Source organism: Pseudorasbora parva, chromosome 13, assembly GCF_024679245.1.
Source record: "Pseudorasbora parva isolate DD20220531a chromosome 13, ASM2467924v1, whole genome shotgun sequence".
In the NCBI taxonomy this organism is placed as follows: Eukaryota; Metazoa; Chordata; class Actinopteri; order Cypriniformes; family Gobionidae; genus Pseudorasbora; species Pseudorasbora parva.
In genome coordinates, this window is record NC_090184.1 from 24,740,755 (window position 1) to 24,765,923 (window position 25,169).

Below are 25,169 nucleotides of genomic sequence, written 5' to 3' on the forward strand. Positions count from 1 at the left end.
TCCCTTGCCATCCATCCCCAAATGTTCTCAATGGGATTTAGATCAGGGGAGCACGCAGGATGGTCCAAAAGAGCGATGTTATTCTCCTGGAAGAAGTCCTTCGTCAGGCGGGCTTTGTGAATTGCAGCGTTGTCCTGTTGAAAGACCCAGTCATTACCGCACAGACAGAGGCCCTCGGTCAAGAGGGATGCCCGCTGCAACAGATCCACATAGCCAGTCACCGTTTGAAGCCCCTGCACAACCTGAAGCTCCATTTTCCCATTGAAGGAAAAAGCACCCCAGATCATGATGGAGCCTCCTCCACTGTGCCGCGTAGAAAACATCTCAGGTGGGATCTCCTTGTCATGCCAGTAACGTTGGAAGCCATCAGGACCATCCAGGTTAAATTTTTTCTCCTCAGAGAATAAAGCTTTCTTCCACTTTTCAATGTCCCATGTTTGGTGCTCCCTTGCAAATTCTAAACGGGTAAGTTTGTGTCGTGGGAGGAGACGTGGCCTTTGAAGACGTTTTTTGTTCTTGAAGCCCTTCTCTAGCAGATGACGTCTTATGGTTATTGGGCTGCAGTCAGCATCAGTTAGGGCCTTAATTTGGGTTGAGGATCGAGCTGTGTCTTCACGGACAACACGTCGGATCCTGAGGCTCAGTGCAGGTGAAATCTTTTTGGGTCTACCACTTGACTTTTTTGTCCCATAACTCTCAGGATTTTTTAAGACATGTAAAATGACTGTCTTACAGCGTCCAACCAGCAGCGATGGCGTGTTGCGAAAGGCCTTGCTTGTGCAGCTCAACAGTCCTGCCACGTTCAAAGAGAGAAAGCTTTTTTGCCTTTGCCATCAGGAGATCTTGACAATATGACTGCTTGAAGGACAATGACATGAAAGGACAATGGTCTTAAACTTTTGATCAGCTGATAAACAGCCTGTTTGAGTTTAAATGCAGTTTTCAATAAATTGCCTACTCTCTATTTTTTGTCTCTTGCTCCTGTTTCTGCAGCACTGACAACCCGGTTATGAACCACAAGTGCGAAATGTGTAAAACATCCCCTGGTCTTAAGATTTTGTTCAGGAGTGTATATCGGACAAAATGTTCATATTGGTGCATCCCTATTTTTTATTATTAATAATATTACCTACTATAGTTTTTGTTTAAGGGATAGTTCACAAATTTGATGTTTATTTGCTTACCCCCAGGGCAGCCAAGATGTAGGTGTCTTTGTTTCTTTAGTAGACACAAATGAAGATTTTTAACTTCAACCCATTGCAGTCTGTGAGTCATATAATGCATTTGAATGGTAACATGCGTACATTAGAGTAAAAAAAAAACATTAAAAACATGCAGACGAATCCATATTAAATGTCTTTAATATGAAACAATTGGTTTGTGCAAGAAACCACTAATGTTTTTTTTTATATATATACCTCACATACACCACTATATCCAACAACCTTCAGCGCACAATCAGTTCTGGTGTGTGAGGTCAATGTACACGATACGGCGTATAGATATGAGCGAGAGATCACTTCCTGGCTCTACAACACTGTATCGTGTACAGACCTCACTTACCGGAAGTCATCACACGCTGATGGACATCGTTTGCTGTTTATTTTGTGCAGGCCTATCTATAGCTGATTTATCTCATAAGGATGCATTTGGTTAATAATTAACATTACAGGCGAGTGGTAGTAAAAGCGTGGCGGTGATCAGCTTCAGCGTGCACCTCCAACAGCAAAGCACAACTAATAATGACTATGATTGGGACTGTCATATTACACAACATTAATGAGAACACTATTGTAATAAAGCATTGTGATTGTTAATTATTTGGGTTTATTTGCCGTGTGTTTCATTGCGTTGATCCAGGAAGAGCGCATGCACAACATGAGTCACGCATTCTGACTCGCGCATGTAACTTAGTTCAAGTTCACTTGTGCATTCGCATCAGATTGTGCTGAAGTAATTTGTAATATTACATTTATTTTGTAACGTTATACATGTGACCAATCATATAGGATGCGTTTCATTTAGCGAAATAAAACGCACTATAAAAAATAAAACCGGTTTTCATTCAGTGCTTCGGCTTTAGCGCATACAGAGCAATGCATAATAACTATGATTGGGACTGTCATATTACATAACATAAATGAGAACACTATTTTAATAAATGGTTGTAAATTCATTGGGTTTAGGTGCCATGTTCAGAGCGTTGTTCCAGGAAGAGCGCGTGAACACCACTCGTCTCCCTTTTTGAATCAATATCAGCAACTCAATTCAAGTTCACCTGTGCATTCGCATCATTTTGTGCAGATATAATTTGTAATATTTTGTTAACTTTATATAAATCTTATTCATCTCATATAGAAAGCTTTTTGTTGAGTTAAATAACGCGCTAGCAAAGAGCTTCAGTGTAACTGTGTTGATTCAGCGCATCAGCTTCAGCTCACGCAGTTCAAACAGCAACGCACGACTAATAATAACTATGATAGGGACTGTCACATTACATAACATTAATGAAAACAATATTTTAATAAATCGTTTTGAATGAATTGGGTTTAGGTGACGTTTCAGCATGTTGTTCTTGGAAGAGCGTCCACACATTCTGAATAACAGATCTGAGGCGGCGTCGGTGTTGTATTACAGGTTATATTTGGTTATTAAATCAATTTAATTAAGTCTTTTCATTAAATTATAAATCACATCGACTAATTTTACAATCCCATAGACCTTTGTTTAGATAAAAAAAACCTTCTCATTCATTTGGTGAAGAACATGGTGTTTTGAGCAGCATTGCACATCCTGTCATGATGTCGGCTATAAGCCACTGCTGTAGATGCATATTTTAGTATTGAGGTTAACGATTAATCGATTAATTGATCGTTAATTTAAACGACGATCGATCATGGAAATTTGTGAAAATTGACATCCCTAGTATTGACAGATACTCAGAATTTTTAATATTGCATTGGTTCTGAAATGTTCCCCAAGAAAAGCTGTTATAAAACAGCTTATTATTTGCATACATGATGAAGCAAATAAGATATGACAACAAAGCTAGGGTGTGCACTTTCGCAATGGCTAGCAATAGCAAGCTAGCTTTGAAAGCAAAAGTTCCCACCCTCCCTTCAGAGTGCTCTCCAAAGCCACGCCTCCTCCAAAACACATGAACACGAGTCTGCAAAGCATCCCGAGAGACGGTGTTAAAATGAACTCATGTCTCAAAGCACATAACATTACAATAATAAGGAACGCAAACAACTTAGACTGCTCTTAGTTGTACAACCTGAATGCTGCAGATTCATTTCGCCGTTGATAGTGTTGCCACAGAAAATGCATATCTGAGTCTGAGGACATGAACCTCTCTGAGTAGAACTCATTATCAGTGTAATTACAGCATGGCATGCTATACTTTAACAAGGTATTAAATACACTAAAATGTGCAGCAGATGAGACAGCTATAAACAAATCAGATAATCACTTTTGCTAAGTAATATGTAGACAGCAGAAAGTACTTTAGGCTATATGTAAAACGAAAACCATCTATACTCATCTAAACCACAGGTATGTAAAGGGTGCAGCAGGGCAGTCAGTGAATCTGGTGTGCATGTCAGTGTGTGTTGGTGCCTCCACTGGGCCCATTCAGTTTGTTGCATAACATTAACCCTTGAACCTCCCTTTCACGAACAGGGGGAGCTGCCATTGGAAGGACAACTCCCATTGCCCCGAGTTTTCAAGCGGCGCATTACTATTCTCGCCATTCAGCTGCAGAGTAGCTTTTGAGTGGCCCATTTTTGAAGGGGTGTGAGGGGTTTGGTACAAAAGAAACATCCCACCCACACCCCTCCCTCCACCACAGCCCAAACCACTGCACCCAGCCCCTTCAAGATCATGACATAACTCCACACTACTGCAAGCTCCCCTACCGCCCACCACTTCATCCCGCCGACTACGCCAATCACGCGGCTGGAGGGCCAGGAGGAACTGTTGCTTGGGTCGCTGCATGATGGTATGGTGTGGCGTATGGCAGCTTTTTTGGATTGGGGAGGGGGGGGCTGTGTGTGGCAATGCCGGCACAGGGAGGCACTTTTTATGACTGTGTTGCGGGCGGGATTAGCTGGATTAGACTCCAACTCAGAGACCCCCTGTGGTCGCACGGAAGTTTCTGCACAGGGTCATAGCGGCATGAACTCTCCCTCGCACAACACGCAAGAATCCAGGCACAAACTGTAGCACACCACAAACAGCCCCGTCAACGACAAACAGCTTTTCCACTGACTGCTGAGCTCACATCTAAACCAGAAAGCAGCCTTTAAAGCATTTATTACACTTAGTTTGCCCGAAGAAAAATAATATTCACGTTTCTGCATGTCAATCTTAATAGCAATACAAATAGTAAGCATATCTAAATGGAGCAAAGCCCTGTAGTAACTCCATACATTGACCTTCACCATGCACTTATCAGCCTTTCACAGAAGAGATACGAAGGGTGGGAAAGAGGGAAAGTTAAAGTGAGAGAAAAAGAAAAAGTGAGGGAGAGAGAGTCCCTGACCCGCAGCTGTAGCACAATGCCCCCAAGCAGCCTGTTCGACCCCTGACACAAATTTTACACCGCAGCTGCCATTTACTCCACACCGCATTACCATATGTATGGCCAGCTCTCCTCTAATTATGCTAATCACCTGTCCAGATCTGCCCCACGAAAAATGGATGTATTTAGCAGTCCGCTGCCTACAAATACAGCTTACTGCAATCCAGAGATGTACATTCAGAGGGGCCTGAATGGGCAGATTTTTCCACGTTGCTGGCTTCATTCAGGCCCCTTGCCTTAAGAAAAAAACTATTCAAATGAACTGGATCGCACTGCAACAAAAAGCATTGGGAAAAGTGTGTGTGGGTTTGCGCACACTCGAGGTTGGGGGGTTGGATCAGTGTGCACACCTACCCAAACATTCGGTGAGCTCCAGCAAAATAAGATATCACTGGGACATTCCGGTTAGTCAAGTTTTTTAAATAAAAAAATATTGCTTATTATTACATGACTCTCTGGAATACTGGTGTCTGATTGGCTGATACAGGTGCCTGCAGTCAAAAATGTATCTAACAACAGATAATCTTAGTTAGCCAATATAATCATTTTAACTCAAAATCAATAATTCATCAACCTAAAAACACTCTGCAGAGATTAGTTTCCTTCTTGGTGTCCAATAAAACAAAATAGCGAACACTTCTTGCTTCTTTAAATGCATGTTTTAAAGTTTCAATTTTCACTACAAGTTTACCAAACCGTTCCCAAAGAACTGGAAAGAAAACTAGATGTAGACTAAACTTTAAAGCATCCAATCAAGCATTAACCGAAGCAGCAGACTGCAGAAAAATGGCCGTTCTAACCAAAACACAAATAACGCTTGAGCTACTATGCTCCCCTCCCCCTCGCACTCGCTTTCGCTGAACTCCTCCGCCCCTCGGCCACAGAGAGAGGGAGGGTGGAGAGGGGGAGGGCCAGACCACCCGGCATCCATGGCAGGACTCAGTGTTTACATTGCTGCGCTTCACTCTGTAATACATCTGGCATCCCAGGGATGGACTCCCAAGTGAAGGGGGAGGAGGGGGGTGTCAGTGTGAGGAGTGGGGGGGGGGGACTGAAGTGCAATGAAAGCTTTCGGAAGAAAAGAGAGAGGAAGGGGAGTAGGAGAGAGTGAGAGTGAGAGAGAGAATGAGAGCATGAGTCTTTTCCGTCATTTTGGTGTCTCTGTTTTTTGAATAACACTGAGTGGAGGTATGCAGAATATAAACACAGGAATTGGAGGGCTGTCAGGATGCCGGTTGTGGATGGGAGTTGCTCCATTCGTATCTGTCTTCCACACACTTGCGTCAGTTTTAAAACTGTTGAGGCTGCCGCTGAAGAAATCATGATTTATAGACGGTGTAAAATATGAAAATCAAAAGTACGTTAGGGAACTGCAAAGTATTAAACAAACAGTTTAAACTTTGTCATGTACCTTGTCCTGCACCGTTTGTGTTACAGACATGAACGTCACCTCAAATTTTGTGGAAAGTTTAGAGAAGGTGTACTTTTATATTTATATTATAGGTGATAATATAGCTTTCACTTGGTGGAGAAAACAGGAAAAAAAATCCCATGGTTACAATTGAGAAAGGGCCTGAGCCAAAGTCAAGTGCAAAAATGTGTTAATCAGATATATTTTAGGAAATGCACTACATTTTAAACTGCTATCCAAGTTATCCTGCACTGTTTGTACCACTGACATAAATGTACTCCTAAAACTGTGTGGATTGTTTAAAAACCAATGCAGATTTACTATTCTAATCAATCAGACTAACAATTGGATAAAAGACAAGTGTGACAAAACACACATCTTGCCCAATGCTGTCCTTTAAACAAACGTGTCAGCTGAGACCAATAAAAACATACATAGTGAATCTACCATTTCCTAAATTAACCATGGTCTTACAAATCAACAAAACATACAAAAATCATTAATAATAATAATAAATAAATAAATAAATAACAGGGTAATTTTAGTTATTCAACGGTAACCACAAATTAACCATGGTTTTGCTTCAAATCCATAGTTTATATATGGTACTTGTGTGGTTATACAAATGTTAATAAATACGGCAAAACTGTATGTTTTTGCGCTGAATATGAATTGTCTCCCTATCGCCTGCGTTCTGCCTGTTTGACACCCATGAGTGCGCCCCCCACGCCGCCACTCGTTCAGTGAAGTTTAACACAAACTGTCAGGACGCAAAATGGAAAAATTCATTAGTAGCATTTACAGATGAGGATATAAATGTTCTCTATACAGATCAGTGGACATAACCGGTAAAATGTTTTTTTCTAAAATGAATTCTGTTTTGTGCACATCTGTCAAAGTTACATTAGAGAAAGGGACCATTTCTAAGGACCACAATATCACAATATCCATTAGGGATCTGTGAGACTATTCAACTAGTCGATTAAACAAGGCAAGTTCAAAGAAATATCCACTTGGAAGATGAGCAAGGTGAGCAACGTCAAACTTTTCTGCGATTTTGCCGTCTGTCAAGTGTAAACTGTGGTGACAAACTACAATAACATACTGACTAATGTGGACTAACCTTTTATTTGGAAGAAAATCGGTTTATAGGCTGTTAAGGGGGTCGCACACCGGACGCGGAGCTCGGCGGCGCGCCACGTCTTTAAAATTCGAACACATTGTTTTCAATGAGTGTACGCACACACCGGACGCGGAGCTCGGCGCCTGTCCGCGGCGACTCAGGAAGTTGTTCTAAATCCTGCCGCGCCACAGAGCGCCATTTCAAGGCTTTATATTAAAAGTATATTATCGTTAAGGTACTGATTTCAACCTTTGCTACAAGACACATTTGTTTTACATTCTGAGTTCAACAGCTTGAATAAAGTCTAAACATATTTTGGGGAAATGTATAATAAACGTAGCCTTTTAAAATGTGCGCGTCCGGTGGTGCGATACCTGAGACGCTGCGCGGCGCGGCGCCGAGCTCCGCGTCCGGTGTGCGACCCCCTTTAGGTTCTAACTTATTAGTCCTGAACTGCCAATGGATTCAACTAATTTGAATAATGATGTCTGAAATGATGCCATTCAATATATGATTTTGTCAACATGACATCATGACTTTGCGTAAACATACACGGCACTTTCTAAAGCCAAGTGGCGTGTTATTTATACGCATTTTGAGCTATCCGCGTGTATGTTTACGCAGTGTGATTCCGTGTGTATGTCTACGCCTAAACGAGCCATCATATCCGCGTGTATGTCTACGCCATGTGATTCCGCCAACCTGATCTCACAGAATGAATATTTATAGCCTAATTTTATATTTCGGAGCAACTAACTCCACTCCCACCCTAAACCTACCCACTCTCAAAAATAGAAGACACGAAACAGGCAAATAAATGTACACAGTCACATGTATTTGTTGCAAAAACGGACCAAAAAACTGTATAAAAGTATTAACTCATGTTGCATTCCAGGTCTTCTGAAGTCATACGATATCTTCATGTGAAGAACAGAGTTGATATTAATGTTTTGTCGTTGAAATGATGACCGCACCCCTCCGTGAACCGAACACACATGCACTCGTTAATATTTCTGATTCAAATGATACACGAGACGCTTAGAATGACGCGATCGGTCATGAGACACACGAGAGCCAATGGCATTTTACAATCAAAGCTGACGTAATGACGCAATTGGTCACAAGACACACGACAGCCAATGCTGTCAAAGCTGACCTGACGTTTCTTCCGGTGGCAATATTTCAAATGTATTATTAATCTTTGGTGGATGGACTCGACGTTCTGATCGCTTTTGGGGATTTTCTTTACACAAATCAATCATTTGGCCTCAGAACACTTGGAATATTTGTACTTTCTGAATAAATTGTGCCTGCAGTCGTATCTGCCTGTTATCCTGTTTTTTTATAATACACAAATGGGTAGGTTTAGGGAAGAATTTGAGTTACGCATTCAAAATGTGTCTGAATATGTGCGTGTCCACAAGGTAAATAGATTTATAAACATACTAAATTAAGTTTTTTTGAAAATGTAAAAATGCAGAATATTTCTTGTGAGTTTAGGTGCAGTGTGTGTGTGAGATGGGTAGGTTTAGGGGTAGGGGCAGTGTAGGGGGGTAGAATGAAACGGCGTTGATAAACATGCTAAAAGGCGCCTAGACAGCATGCCAAAATGGCTTACAAATTGGCGTGTCATATATACGCCATTTCATGAGATCAGTCTGGATATTGTCTACACAGATAAACAGTCTATGAGGTGAATCGCATATACAGAATGTCTCTGTGGGGCGGGAGAAGGTGTAGACTAGTCGTCAAAAAATTAATCGTGGCGCACATCCTTGTATCCACGAAGCAATCACATAGCAACACCCTGGGCATAACCAACAACACCCCAACATTGTGGCAACAAGTTTGAGCAGAACATACAAATCAAGTCCATCTAAATGTAATCTAGCCACAGTTGTTTACATAGTTAGTTACATAGTAAAAAATAATTAGCAAACTGGCCTGAGTTATAGTCACATTCCCATCTCTTTTATTTAAATATGTTTTAACATGAAGTATTAACACAGGGTCTTAGGGCAGGCAGCAGCTAAAACCCAAAGCCCTCAGTGCTCTGTAGGTCTGGTTGAAATACCGGTATATACGACTACCTTTAAAAATGTGTCAACCGGTAGAGATTTTGAACAATCCTAGTTAGGCTCATGTGACATTGCTGAGCTACGTTGTCTGACAGACACATGCACATAAAGCCACTGATTATAGAACGTGTGAGTATCGAACAGAACACTTTTTGCTGACTAAATGGTTGAAAGCACAAACTGTACCTATGTGTCAAAGTGACCAGATATTTGCAAGGAAACACAATTTTAAAGGTGTCATGAACTGGCTTTAAAAAAAAAAGTATACTGTTGTCTGAGGTCAACTAATGATGTTTGTGTGGTTTTTACATTCAAAAACATCATAACTATTAAGTAATAGGCTATTTTCTACACTGGTTTTGAGGCTCTCTCCAAAACGCTGGGTTTTGATGGCCATGACACTCTCCTGTCAGTTCATTTCACATGGGAGAGGAGAGAGTGAGGGAGAAGCGGCAACCGAAATGATTCTCTCGATCATTGGGCTCGTAAATATCTTTATCAAACAAACACAATGATTTATTTCTCATCGACTCGCGATTGATTGGACTGTTATTTTTATATTACACATAGCCCTGCAAGATCGGACGATATAACCACGAACCGTGCACACACACGCGTTCGGGGCGCTCGCCGCCCTTCAGATGTCAACTCGAGAGAGAGAGATTAGCAGAACAAGAGCGGAACACTAAGAGATTCATCGGCCTGCCGGGCTTTGCTCGCCCTGGCCCATGCGTGTCTGAGTCCAGCATGCTAAAGGTATGTTCTGTTAGACACGTACATATAAGCAAAATGATAACAATGCAATACTATTACATATAAAAACACTTTTTTACTCACATACGTGTGTTGCACCATTCCTGTCGGATCCAAATCCAGCATAAACCGGAGATTTGTTTACAAACGACCCGCAGTGAACTGAAGTGAAAACCACCACTGTCTTCCTCATGTGAGCTGGAAATTCATTAAAAATAAATTCCTAATATTATGATCCGAAGGCAGCTTATGCAGCGACTGTGTTCTTCCACAATATCTTGCTTGCTATCTTCCACATGTTTATTGCTACTGGCTTGTGTTGTGATCGACCAAACAGCTCCATGAGTCGATGGGCAGGGCTACTGAATTACACGTTCTGTAGAGGAATGTTTCGTCGTGCAGTGACGTAAGTATGAAGCCCACAATCGTTTGCTGAGCCTAGTGTCCATAAAAGCTTTTATTTGACTAACAAATAAGTTTTCAGCTCTGAAACTTAAGAGGATATTACCATGACCTTTACGAGACCGTAAGCAGTCGAGAAAGAAAACGCACAAGTATATTGGATCTGTGTAGTCAGTCTTAAAGTAACAGCATCCAAATGTACCTGCTGTCATTAATGATGTTAATCAAAAAACAAAAACACAGTTTACTTGTCATCAGTAAGCTTGACAGTTCTATTATTAGTTTTTTTCTGATATTGAAAATGGTGTTAAAAATTATTTCAATGGTATCAAGATTTTTATCTTGATTTTTTTAATCTATTTTTATATAAAAACCTAATTTAAAGCAAAACTATTATATATATCGTTATTGTGAAATTACTTATATCGTGTTTCGTGATATAATATTTTGGTCATAATATATCGCCCACCTGTAGTGCTCCACATACATCCTAGTTCACAGTTCTGCCATGTGTGTCCAAGCCTTACCCAGCACATCTAAACAGGGAGAATTCCACTAGATCCCGATCACTTCACCACAATGTGGGAAGGCTGCATTCTTTAGCTACTTCCTTCATAATAAAAGAGAACTTCTTCCTAACATGCTTTGCAGGTGATATACTCCTCCACATTGCTAACTCTTAATCGGCCGCATGTTTTCACTGGAAAACCCAGGGATATTTGTCCACATGTACAGGCATTTGCATCCTAGGAAAGGACTTCAAAAGTAAACATCTGAAAAGAGCATAATTAAATGGCTCTACTCATACAACAATTAAAAACTTATATAAAAGATAAAGTTAACGTAATTCTCAAATTTGCACAAAAAGGTTAAGAGGCCAACCACAACATCATGCAACAATGAAATAAACCCAAGTTACATGTCTTTCATAACACCCAGATTTACTGCACATTGATCAAAGATCTAATAAATTTACACTGCCCCCTGCTGGGTGTATAAAAACATCTTGCTGGTTAAATTAATTATTAAATGCCTTTAAATCGATCAAGCTCCTCTTCCACAGTTGGGCCAGAGTAGTAAACCTTCTCTCATCATTGTTGGCGTTAGCTGGAACCCCTCACTCTGCACGCGGGTCATGTAGCCAGGATCAGATGAGCTTTTAAATAGCGGAGTCTCCACTCGATGACCTCAGGTCCTAAGGGACACAGCCTTGTGGCCCCGAGCCTCATGCTACTCCTCCTACCCCCCGCACAAGGAATGGGACAACCAAAACCCTGATATTTCAATGATTTCACTGCGAGAGTGGCCTTTCTCAAAAGCGGCCAGGAGGGGAAGACGTACAGGAAGGCGAATGTTTACGTGAAACTGTTTTAATTAAATTCAGGCGGTGCTTGGAATTTTCTTTAAAAAACTACTAGCCTGTGATTTTGAAAAGCAAAAAAGATGACTACTCATTTTCTCTGCAACTATTTTTTCAAATATTCATTTACAAACGTTTTAAATATTTATATATAATAACAGCACAGTTGCTTAAAAAGCCATTATTTTATGTTATATATTTTTGAGGTATATATATATATATATATATATATATATATATATATATATATATATATATATATACACTGTAAAAAAAAGGCAAATTGTGAACTTTTGCATTACAATCAACTTGGATGTTTAAGTTATTTCAACTTAAATTAGGTTAAACTGAATTTATAAAATGAGTTACATCTTGTATAACTAATAAAAAAAAGTTTAACATTTCTCACCTTCTTTTGATGAGTTAAAACAATGTAAAAACATATGTTGCCATAACTTATTGGACATATAATTTTTTACAGTGTATTTATTTACCATATTGTTTCTCTTTCGGCACAAAATCTGAACTGAAGTTGTCTGCTAGAGGTTCACAAGTCTCCACAACTTCAAAAATTTGTCCAAAACATCAAAGCTAGATTCATATCAGATCTGTGAGAGGATACAGCCAGTGAATCGAAAAGCTATGACAACATAATCTACATCAATCATGTAACACTGAAAATCTGTAGAGCAACCAAACAAATTATAATGGTTGGAGCGTAACAGTCCTCAATGGCAAGTGATGAAAGCCAACATGAGATCACACTGAATCCCATTCAAGCTGAACTTAAGGGAGAGTAAGAGACACAGCTTCAACGAAGGGTCATTTGGAGGTCGCTAGCAAAAGACTGTTCCAAACGAAACATAAACATGCATCCTAATGGACGCTGGGCCGACATCTCCCAGCGCAGAACCTGGCCAACCAGAACTAATCTATCCCTCAGCTGTGGAGTTTAATCTAAACAAACAGGTCTCAATGTTACTGCATCTGGAAGCTGTCATGTGCTTCGACATGGGAACAACTGAGGTGTGAGTGAGTGTGTGTCCAGCAACCGACTGTCATACTTCATCTGCAAACCTCCTGTACTTTTTGGAAAGGAAAAGATAAAACTGCAGAGAGGATAAAGCTCTGGGTTAGCAAGGTGTTTGTGAGAAGGTTCACATTTGATTTAACATAAATGACTATCATGTTGAGAGTATTACTAAATATTACTGAGACTCTTCTTAAATATTTACTTCAAATATTTGGCAAATTAGTACTGCAAAAAAAATGTCTCTACCTGAGGGGTAGATTAAATTGAAACTTACTACCTCAAAAGGTTCCAAGATTAGTCCCGCTGGCCAAAAAGGTGCACCTGCCCCATTACGATAGCCTTAAGCAATCACTTGCCAATTGTTAAAAAATGGGTCAAAAAAGCAAAAATGCAACTTTAAAAAAAACAACAACAACTATTTAACCCTTCAATGAACAGGAATATATAATTACATCAAAACACCTTTTATTTAATGATATATAGAGAGTTCAGATGCAAAGCCACTTCGGTCAAAAATTGTATAACCATACTGAGTGAATGATCTCTGCATATAGTATTCATTCATAAAACACTTTCAATTCAAACCCAGCCTTAGCCCATTTATACTTAGTTAGAAATCTATACATGGACAAAATCTATACATCTATACAAATCTATGCATACCTGACAAAAATGCTTATTATAAAGAAAAACATAAGACAGATTTAGAGGCTTTTGCATCTGAAGTCTTCATATATATATATATATATATATATATATATATATATATATATATATATATATATATATATATATATATATATATATATATATATATGTATGTATATAATTATTACTATTATTATTATTATAATTTAAAGTCATGAAGTGGCAAACCAACTTAAAAGTGTTGCAAATCTAAGGAAGACAGTGCCTCCTCAAGAGAATTGATAAAAACAAACTGACTGTATTAAAACAGTATAATACCAAATATGAGATAAATTAGTGTAAAAATCACTCATGTCTATTAAGAAATATTGTTTCACGAGGGGTATTTGGAAAATATAGGCAAAACGTCAGGACCTAGTGTATCTTACTATGATCGGTCAATTAACGTGACAATGGCAATCTATCAAGATAGGAACATGTCTGCACATAGGACCAAACTGTTCAAAATGATGTCACTACTTTCCACATGAAACAAAATGATCTACAACTAAATAAATCATAAAAATATTTAAAGCAAAGAATGATCAAATACACAAATATTATTAGCAGCTTTAGGCTATATAGTGCAAGGTAAAAAGTGTTTCGCACAGTCACAGTGTTCAGTTTAAGTGTTCAGAAATGTAACAGGAATTTACAATGGACTAAACAAAACAGAAAACACTGAGAGGTACCTGACCTGTCTCATTTCATAAATCTACCACACACCACTGACTTTAATATCAGCCCTGGATGGACAGATCATGGCGTGTACAGTCCAAAAACACACAGAAAGCCAACTTGTCCAATTAAAGCAACTTCATATAAAAATAATGACTGTAAAATCATGTATAAGGTAAGCTCTTATATCATATGTGGTCATATCAAAGGTTCTTTGGCTGCAGGAATGTAGATCAAAGCAGAAAGGACTATTTGCCCCTCCCCCCTTCAAAAAAAAAAAAAAAACACCACCCACACTACGGCCCCGACATCTCACAATTGACTTATTCATAAAATAAAACAACTCTCTTTCAAACTTCCTTCAAACCGACTATGAGCTGTAGTCTGTGTCGGGTCTGAGTGCACGTTTCTGCCTGTAGTTCGCTCGGTTCCTGCTGAAACTCTGAGACAAATCTTTTTGGAAAGTTGAACGCTGTCCAAAACAGGACCACACACAGGCTCTGTGAGCAGCGCGGATCAGATTCAACTGCTGGAGGCAGACACACACACACACACACACACACTTACTCGCACACACACACACTCACAAAATGGCGGCTATTTGTGTTAAAAACACTCACATTGCTCTCTAAATCAAATATCCAATGATTAATCGAACTTGGAATACGCTCGGCGGGCACGCGCGTCATGGTGTTCCACAAACAGCGTTCGTGCGCGCGAAGAATATTCGAAGCGAAAAACATTCTTTTTTACGTTTAATCTGGATTTCAGCCAGACTTCAATACAATAAACAATTCCTGCAGCTTACATGACAGACCCCCCACTCCACACCTAATGCTTCAGGACTGCCTTTAGATTACACTTGAGGGAAAAACGTATTAGAAAGACTTAAAAAGTACAAGGAAAACAGCTTCTTACCTTCTACCCAGAGTTTCTCCACGTCCGTCTCCAGATTAGCTGCCCTTAGGCCAACAGCAAAAGCTCCGAATATTAAAAGGCCCACAACTAAAAACTTTCCGCAGTTCTTTTGTATGTAACAGCCAAGTTTAAACAAAAGTCTTTGAAACTTTGCTCTCAACCACAGCGGTGCTTTCCTCCCAGTCGCCTTCCCCTACAAGACAAGAGAGAGCAAATATTAAACTCTCATCACCTTGTTAAAAATATAAACTACATTCCGACGATACATATTCACAGTTTTTCGATTAAATAGAGTAAATGAGCTAATTGGCACTCACACACTTGAATAAGTGTACTATCAAGAATAACACTTTCTTTTAAAGTAATTAACGTACTTGAAAGAAATGTATTAAACAATTAAAGGTATGTATATATAACAACGTACCCCCTAGATACTTTCAAGCACTGTTTCTATGGCAAGCCATATTAACATATATCCCCCAAAAATATTATATTTTAATGCTGCAATCACTTGCTTTTACTACTAGTTACGAGCTGTGTCATTTTTACTACTAGTAAATAATAAAGTGACTAGTAGTTTTCAGTGTCACTAGAAAGATCTATTTATTAGATACTAGTAGTACTAGATACTTTTACTAGTCACCATTCTGCAGTTACTGGTGAGGCATTTTAATTCACTTATGTTGTTCTGACATCAAATTCAGACTAGTATTTGTTCCAGATTTACTTGTAATTATTCATTAGGTTATAACACATATTATTTAGATACTATATATATTCCAGTTTTCCTTGTACTAATTAAACACTAAAACCTATTTATTAGACAGCAGCAGCATCTAATTTTGAAGGCTGCATCCTCCGGAGGTCGCATTCGAAAGCTCATTTAACAAAAGTGACCATTAGTTTGCGAAATAAAAAAAATTACAGTATTTTACACCTAACAAGGAATACATTTAATTATGGTTACTTTTTTTAATTAAGACATCCTTGATGACGTTTGCAGCCTTAAAATGCAACCTCCGGAGGACGCATCCTCCAAAATGAGACGCAGTCAAGTTGCCTCTAGAATCATTCCTAAATCTTACCAGCAGCCATTCTGACTGGTCATTACATTTGACAAGTAAAAAAGACTAAGTCTAATTTATGATCTAATGTAAGAATTACATGGATCCGGGTGTTTTATAAGTATGTGTCAGAAAAGCTGGTGCATACCACATTGATAGTTTATACTTGATCATATACAGATCCTCAAAGAATTTAATGAAAACTATTCACCATTCAATTTTCTACCAGTAACACAGAACAGTTATTTGTCATTATTATGAATAAGAAATATGATCTAAGACATTGTTATTATTACTAATAAAACTGAAAAGGGTTTACTGCCTAAAAAAATAATAACAAATACAATAATTACTAGTAACAAAAACATAAATACTAATTGCTTCTAATGAATGAATGTTAAAATAGCTTGCCATACTACTTGTACTATTATCTCCGCATTCAAAGAGCATAATTCAAACGAGTTATAGTCCTACGCAAAAACTAGACGTTAAACTAAGTATGGCTGCAATGTGACAGATTGCATCCTTTGGACAATGTACAAGGGAAACAGATTACAATGTCCAAAGCCATATAATATCGGAGATGCACGTGGGTCGCATAGCTGAAGGGACGCGGTGTGATGTGATTTGGGAAGTGCTGCAGCCATCACAGAGGGAGTTACGACAATATTTGTGAACGGAAGAGGGCAGCCACATGGATCGTGCCTGAGCAGTGCGGGACGAAAACTACTCCCCGCGTAGATCCTATCTGAGGGGGCTTCAATCAGTGGGTTAGGGCCAACGTCACTAACTAATCTCAAGACCCTTCGCCTCACTTTCAGAGCTCAGGTTCATGTCTGACAGTTATGTTTATCGGGACAGATGGACATAACGGTGAACAAATGCAGCGAGTCGCTCGAGCGGCTACAGGTTGCTTCACGCATAGACACCCCCATCGGCGCCGTGGCTATCCCGTTACCTAGCGACTTCACTAAAGTTGAGCACTTTGTCAAGAGATTCCCAACAAAGTCCAAATGCAAACAGGACAAACATAAAAGCACCTCTGATATTTGCTCCAATGCAAAGGCAGCATCGCAATAGCTCGGTCGCTGCAAATACTCCAAATCCGCCGCGGCGGTCCGATAGTTGCCCCTATTTCTCCGTGTTAACCTCGGCCGATCGGGGTCTCTGTTTTCCTGCTCGGAGGAGACATTAACAGCCGAGGCCATGTTGCAAAGTCTGCGCCGAACGTCTCGTTATCCGCGCTAGTGTATTTCCCCGCGAGCGTTTAGTGATATCCGAAAGAAACCAAGTTTGTCTCTCGTTGATCCCAGATCCGCGAAGCACTTCATTCTCCTGTTTGAGACGGCGAGTCAGAGTCTGCGCCTTCCATTCCAACATTTCGCGAATCTGGAGGTCTCCAACAATTCCCCACTTTCACGCCGTCCGCTGGAAAGTTAGCGATATCAGAAGGCGAAGTGGATGCTGTGGAAACGTCGATCCCTCGGTGGCTGAAGCATTCTGTGATCTATGTGGTCCCTCCTCAGGCCGCGCGACAAGGCGATCTCTGAGAGATTCAATAGATGTGAAAAAAGATCGCTCACCATTCGGAGAAGGGGAGGAGGGCGTGGCAAAAACCACTCGAAATCCCGCCTCCGGGGCTGTCAGATGGCCGGGGTTCCTGGGCTCTGATTGGTTCCAGAAGGGCAAAAATTACTCAGCAAACACGACTATTATTAGCTGCTTAGCAACAGCTCACCAAAGTAGAGAGACCACCCAAGCCGCGAGCCCTCGTGTGTGCATCTCAAACTTCAGGGGAGTCTTAAAGAAGCAAAGCCCACTTTCTGCAGGATCCGAAGAGCGGGTCCAACTCGAGCCTCGAGCCGCGGCGTCCGAGCAAACGAAGAGAACGCCGTTTTCTTTTTCTTTCTTTCTTTCTTTCTTTCTTTCTTTCTTTCTTTCTTTCTTTCTTTCTTTCTTTCTTTCTTTCTTTCTTTCTTTCTTTCACATTGTTTGTCTTCTTTCTTATTCTTTCTTTATTTCACACTGTTTGTTTGTCTTCTTTCTTATTGTTTGCTTGTCCTTTATTTCTTTCACATTGTTTGCTTGTCTTCTTTCTTTCTTATTGTTTGCTTGTCCTTTTTCACATAATCTTTCTTTCTTTCTTTCTTTCTTTCTTTCTTTCTTTCTTTCTTTCTTTCTTTCTTTCTTTCTTTCTTTCTTTCTTTCTTTCTTTCTGTTTGTATTCCTTATTGTTTATTTCTTTTTGTCTTTTTTCTTGTTCATTTCTTAGTTTTTTATTATTTCTTGTTAAATCATTTTCTATAACTTGTAGTTGTAAGTATAATAGCATCAGTTTTAGGTTACAGGGCAAAGGAAAAAATGCAATTAATGAGTTGTATTTTATAGTGCACAGGTGGGTGATACAGTTTTGAACAAGTCTGTGCCAAAACATGGGAATTCCTTGTCTTGTTGCCCTTTTTTTCATCAAGAATTGTACAAACATTACATAGGTTTCATACTATTCGTATCACACATTACGAGAATGACTATTGAGAATGAAAAATCGATCTTACCAAGCTGCAATGATGCTCTGCAGTACATCATTACTTTTCCTTCACATTATTGAATAAACATAAAGCACATTTTTCAACGCAAAATAATACAAATATATGCAGCTATAGCGCCAAATAAACAGTGAATGATTGGAGTGGTGATGTCATCAGATTAGGAGACTATGGGAGGAAAGCCTTGACATTTAGTATGAAAATGAGGTACATCGCTATGAAGAATCCATTTCCTATCCCACCCCACCATCAGGAAATTATTACAGCCATATTATTTTCCTCCAGAAAAAAAGAAAGAAAAGAAACTGGACCATTAGTCATTAACTTCCTCTGCTGGATTGTCTTGAGCTATATGATCTGTCTTGAGCACGGTTTCACTCAATCTCTCCCAACAGTTCTCTAGTTTACCATGGTTCCCACTACAGTGATGTGCCCATGACTTTTCCCATGTTTACTCTATAGCACACGGTTGTGCTCAATCACAGAGATGTGTTTGACAGCTCTGAGCACTTCTCTGCCAGTGTTTACACTCTCCAATTTCCTCTGCGATTGTGTGGCTCTTGTATAATCAGTGTGACACTAGAGAAAGGAGAGCGCTTCATAAAAAACTGCCTATTTACCTTTGCATGGAGGCTGGATGTTTTCATGGTGGAACTGTTTTATACTGCAGTTTTTGAGATGTAATAATAAAATATAATAATGTAGTAATAAATGTAATCATAACATTTTTTGGCAATTAGAGCTATTTATTCAGAAGTCCCCATGTAAGGATATATTTTCTAAAAAGGTATCTATCCGTCTATCCATCAATCCACCCATTGCCATGTAAGGCTATATTTTCTAAAAAGGTATCTCTATCCATCCATCCATCCATCCATCCATCCATCCATCCATCCATTCATCCATCCATCCATCCATCGCCATGTAAGGATATATTTTCTTAAAAGGTAGTTATCGATCATCACTCATGTAATAATAAAATGTAATAATGTAATAATAAAATAAAAATAAAATGTTAGAGGCAATTAGAGCTATTTATTCAGAAGTTCATCCATCCCGATGTAAGGATATATTTTCTAAAAAGTTATCTATCCATCCATCCATCCATCCATCTATAGCAATGTACGGATACATTTTCTAAAAAGGTAGGTATCCATCCATCCATCCATCCAAATACCAATCTACCCATCCATCATCCATCCACATTTAAATATATTTTCTAAAAAGTTTATCCATCCATCCATTAATCCATTCATCATCCATCCATCCATACATCAATTCATTCATCATCCATCCATTCATACATCCATCCATCCATCCATCCATCCATCCATCCATCCATCCATCCATTTCTAAAAAGGTACACAAATCATCAAAGCAGTGTTCTGGCTTTCTGTTTTGTTTTGTGCAAATCCCTGCAGAGCGGTTGGGTCTCCAGTGCCCAGATCCTGATCTATGCTTAGCCTACAGTCTTAGCAATCATAATTTTCAGGCTTAAGTTTGGACCCTTCCCAAAAAATTATAAAAAAAAAAAAATTGTTTTGTTTTCATTTCATTGCCATAGAAATCTACCATACACTGTCCACCACTGTCCTCAGCAGTTTACAGAAATATAACACTCATGTGAATGTGAGATTGGTTTTATCCAAGTCTCCACGAAAGAAAGAAAGAAATGTAATCGTTCCACTTTCATTAGCAAGATGTGAGTAGCTCCCCAGTGTCCCAGCACACAAAAGGCCATGCATTTATGAACTAATTACACAATATTATTTCTATACCTCAAGAGAGGTCCTTGGAAATCATAGTTGTCTTGCTTCACAGCCTTATGATGCTTGTCAAGTTCTACGGACTCTCAAATACTGTCCATAAGGACAAAACATATTAAAACTTGATTTTCTTCAATATTCAAATTAATTTACATAATATTCACTCTTAAAAATAAAGGATCCAATAGAAGGTTTTCAAGACAATGCCATAGAAGAACCATTTTTGGTTCCCCAAGGAACAGTTTTAATAATTGTGAACATGCTAATAATCTAGAGAACCTATTGTGCAATGGAAAGGTTCCTTGGTTCTTCATGGAACCATAGATGCCAATAAAACATCCATTTTTAAGTGTTGGACATTCTAAAGATCTAACAAAGACTAAGCTTGTTATAATTGATCGATCAGTTAGGAGTAAAATACTGCGGGTGTTTTCTGGCGAAAGCAAAATTCTCTCCAAAAACAGAGTCATTTTGGAGTGAATTATATGATGACGTGGCTCTCCACAAGTACCTACAGCTTGTGTGCAACTCTGTGGCTCCGAGCCCTGAAGGACCCTCTGTTCCTTGAAGCATTTTCAGATTGGCAATTATAAAGTAAACACAGCTGGCTGCAATATATATGAATTCATTGGCTGCATCATGATTATTTAGGCAAAAAAGTATTACATATACAAAGCTCTGCAGCTGATTGAGCTTCTCAGCGGCATACTGTCTATATAAAGAATCCTTTATTTATTGAGAAATGGTCAATGTCGAATCTGTGCAGACAGGTTTGTATTGCAGTCTCTTGAAAGAGACCTTTTCCTAACTAATTGTATTATTCTAAACTAAATCTCACTGTCTGGATGCTGCTAATATTACATATACTGATGTGACATCATTTATGGTTATAATATGCCCGCCAGCACCAAAAATTTAAGACGTGCAACTTGAAAGAGAGCTGAGTGTGCGCATCATTGGCATTTATGAGTGTATGACAATACATCAACGTCCTCATGTTAAATCAAATCTGATGTTTTCAGGCTCTGACATATTATTCATCATGTTTACTATTGCTTTTGACACATGACAGAGAGACATCTGTAGTCATTTACCACAGGCCATGCTTGGATTATACACTCTGGGACAAAGCATGAGCAAAATACCGCACTCCATTAGTTATTTAGATGTCTTTGTGAACTCTATTCCTATCCCGTCATCACACCGTTTCATAAAACATCAAGGATACAATGCAAACCTCTCCCACTGGCTTTTCAAATGTGTGGTGTTTATACACAAAAGATTTTTTGAGGTCCAATCAATGCCTGCTTTGTAGATTAACTGCCTTCTTTCTTCGGCACACAATTGCTGGTGACTAAGAGCCTGTTAGCACTTATGAAATAATTTGGGAAAAACACATCATTTACTGATCGAGTGATTGGGTGAGAGAAGGGAAGAGGTGTGGTACAGATGTTGAGGTCCAGTTGCAGGTCTGCAGGGACCGTGAACCTGCTAGGGTGATATTTTGATGGAGATTTCTGACAATAAGACCATGCTGTTATACATATCTGACAGTATGTGTGATCTGTAATGTGTGTTCTTTCAGCCAAAACCTATTCATTTTCAGACTAAAAGATGAATGCAGAAAGACATGGGGTAAGCTAAATGTTGAAAGTATGTGTGGCGTGACCAAATATCTACCGATTTCCTTTCTTTCTTTTATATACACACCAAAAGTCAGCATAAAGTGATTTAGCAGAATGTCAAGTAACGTGCAGATGAATGAGTTTGTGTCCTCGGGGATCTTATTGATATTGTTTTCATCCACATTTATGCACCATCAACTAGAAATAAATAGTGATTTATAATATAACATTTGATGTTTTTTTTTAGTTGCATAATATAGTTTAATTGTATTGCAAACTCCTCATTTCTAGCACGTTTGTTTCAAACCTGTGTGGCTTTTTTACAGTATTTCAAGCTTCAAAAAGGACACTAAAACATATAAATTGTATGCTATCATGAAAGTAATCCATTGCAAGTCTTTTGACCTAAAATAATAGGTTATGTAACAAACAAACCAGTCATTATTCATTATTCCGGAACTGGGATCACCGGAGGAACCTCCAGAGTCTTGGAGAAAGCCCTGTACTCCTCCCAAGCACACAGAACTGCCACCACGACAACTCCCATCACAGCCCTCCAGGCGATGTCTGGATTTGGGACCCCTGGACTCGGGACCACTGGAGCACGATCCACCGGAACTTTGACCACCGGAACATGATCCACTGGAACTAGGACCACCGGTACACAATCCACCCGCACAGGGATCACCGGCACACGATCCACCGGAACTAGGAACACCGGCACACGATCCACCGAAACTGGGACCACCGGCACACGATCCACCAGCACACGATCCACCAGCACAGGGATCACTGGCACACGATCCACCGGAACTGGGACCACTGGCACACGATCCACCGGAGCAGGGAACACCGGAGCAGGGAACACCGGATCAGGGAACACCGAAGTAGTCGCGGATGGCGCCTTCCTTCTCCTCTGCTTTGAGACCACCGGAGTAGGGTCCACCGGAACAGGAGCCACCAAACTCAGAACCCTCCTAATCCGTTCCTGAGATCTTGGAGGGCTGGGGTCTCCACTGTCTGTAGATGGTACCCGGGAACAGTCAGTGGGCTGGGATGCTGCTGGTCGAAGAGGTTTGGACTTCTTTAGGTAGTAAACAAAGTCCCAGAATCCCTCTCCATCTCCTCTGGACAGAGTGGCATGTCCAGGCAGAGATTGAAGGCCTCTTTATTCTCTGCCTCGTTGTGTGTCAATTGGTCCACCTCAATCAGGAACTGGTATGCAAACTCTCGTACATCCGTCCCCTGTTGACGGATGTACTTGGAGTTTAGGTGTCACATAACCAGTAGGTGTCTTGATAACTCCATGACTAGGCAAAAATCTCAACGGGGGAAAAAAGAAACAAACACACACAAAAAAAAAATACTCCTGCTGAGGTCTGCTCCTCAATTGGTTGGATTGTTCTGTCATAGATCGGTATGGAACAAAGGGGTGAGGACTCAAACGCAGGAGAAATAAGTATTAAGTAAGAAATAAGTAAGAGAAACATTTTTTTCGTATTTGAGAAGCCATTTTACTTGGATACGTCACAATACAATATCATCCAACTGCAGCCACAAATGGGCGTTATCGTGCTGGTGGGGGTTACCGTTTTCGCAGACTGGAAAGCCCCTTTCTTCTTATTCGCCTTTTCTGCTGAACTGCTGTCAACATCCGGATTAATATGTTCAACATTTGCTAGTTAGTTTTTCTCAAACAGAAGCTTTAAAATAAGCTCTAGCATCTTGCAACATGACATTATGACTTTGCACAAACATACACGCAACTTTCTAAAGCCAAGTGGCGTGTTATCTGTGCGCATTTTGAGCTATCCGCTTGTATGTCTATGCCGTGTGATTCCTGCTAAATAAGGTTTACTAGTACATTATTTCAGCAACATGACAAGCCAGTGAATTAGTAGGTTTCAATAGTTGCTTTGCACAGTGCATGATATTTTATCTGTATGTTATGCGGCTATGTCAATGGGCTCCGATGAAGAATTCACACCCACAGCGATTTCGAGGAGCTAAGATAATAACTTAGTTATTAAAAAATTAAACAAATCAAGCAGGGATACTTACTTGTCAAGCAGAAATGTGGCTAACTCTGCATCAGTTTTTAATCCTTTTAGGACACACAAGTTAGGTTAGCTCCCTCCACCTCGGAAAAGCTGCTCCGATATTTACCCTCGTTTTATTTCAGGTTCTATCTAATTCTTTCTTTTTGTCTTTTTTATCATCGTCATTTTCAGTTTACCCATCTTTATTTTATGAGCAGGTGCCACTCGGGAATTGGCAGTTTGGATTGTTTGTCCGCCATAAGTAAAGCTGCAGCACACCATAATCTTGAATTTGAATGCCTGTATGTGCTGTGCATGAGGGGTGTGATCAGCACGCACAAGCTTGATTGACACTGCTAAGACACTCCTCCTGACTCTGATTGGTTGTTTCTTACCGGGAGCGGTGTATTTCTGCAAATGACAATAGGACCACTGGGAGGAACCAGAGGAGCTTGATTTTTTTTCACAGATTATCTGTCTCATAATCTACTGTCAGGACATAATGACAGGTTTAACGAATATATAAAAAATACATTTTTACAAAAGTTACCTACTGGAGCTTTAAGACCCATAAAAGGCACTAAAGACGTTGTTACAAACTCCATCTTACAGTGGTTCTACAATAATTTTATGAAGCGACGAGAATAGTTTTTGTGTGAAAAAACTAAACAAAAAACGAAATAAGGATTTATGCAGTGATGGCCTGTTTCAAAACACCGCTTCGTAAAGCTTGGACCCGTTATGAATCAGTGTATTGATTTAGCAGCTCGGATCGCCAAAGTCACGTGATTTCAGCAGTTTGGCGGTTTGACACGCGATCTGAATCATAAATCGATACACTGATTCATTAAGCTCTGAGGCTTCAGGAAAAAGTGTTTTGAAATCGGTCATCCCTATACAAGTCGTTATTTAGGGTTTTTTGTGAACAAAAACTATTCTCTTCGCTTTATAAAATTATTGTAGAACCACTGGAGTGAGATGAACTTTGTAATGACATCTTTAGTGCCTTTTATGGGTCTCGAGAGAGGAAATTACATTGTGGCCAATTGAAGCCTTTCTGAGCCATCAGATTTCAACAAAAATATCTTCATTTGTGTTCCCAAA

The 25,169-nt window shown here is 39.6% G+C and overlaps 1 protein-coding gene across 2 annotated transcripts in view; it reads right to left on the reverse strand.

Moving 5' to 3' along the window:
• ptch1 (patched 1) overlaps window positions 1-17,676 on the reverse strand; it is a 70,962-nt gene extending 53,286 nt beyond the window's left edge. For both annotated transcript variants that reach the window (XR_010897546.1, XM_067413595.1), the window contains exons 1-2: window positions 17,130-17,676; window positions 15,026-15,218 (exon numbers count right to left, since the gene is read on the reverse strand). Coding sequence is in view for 1 of the 2 variants with exons in the window: in XM_067413595.1 (XP_067269696.1) it covers window positions 15,026-15,218; window positions 17,130-17,297 (361 nt within the window). In the remaining variant the exon portion in view is untranslated. The remainder of the gene's footprint in view (window positions 1-15,025; window positions 15,219-17,129) is intronic.
• Window positions 17,677-25,169: the final 7,493 nt, after the last annotated feature.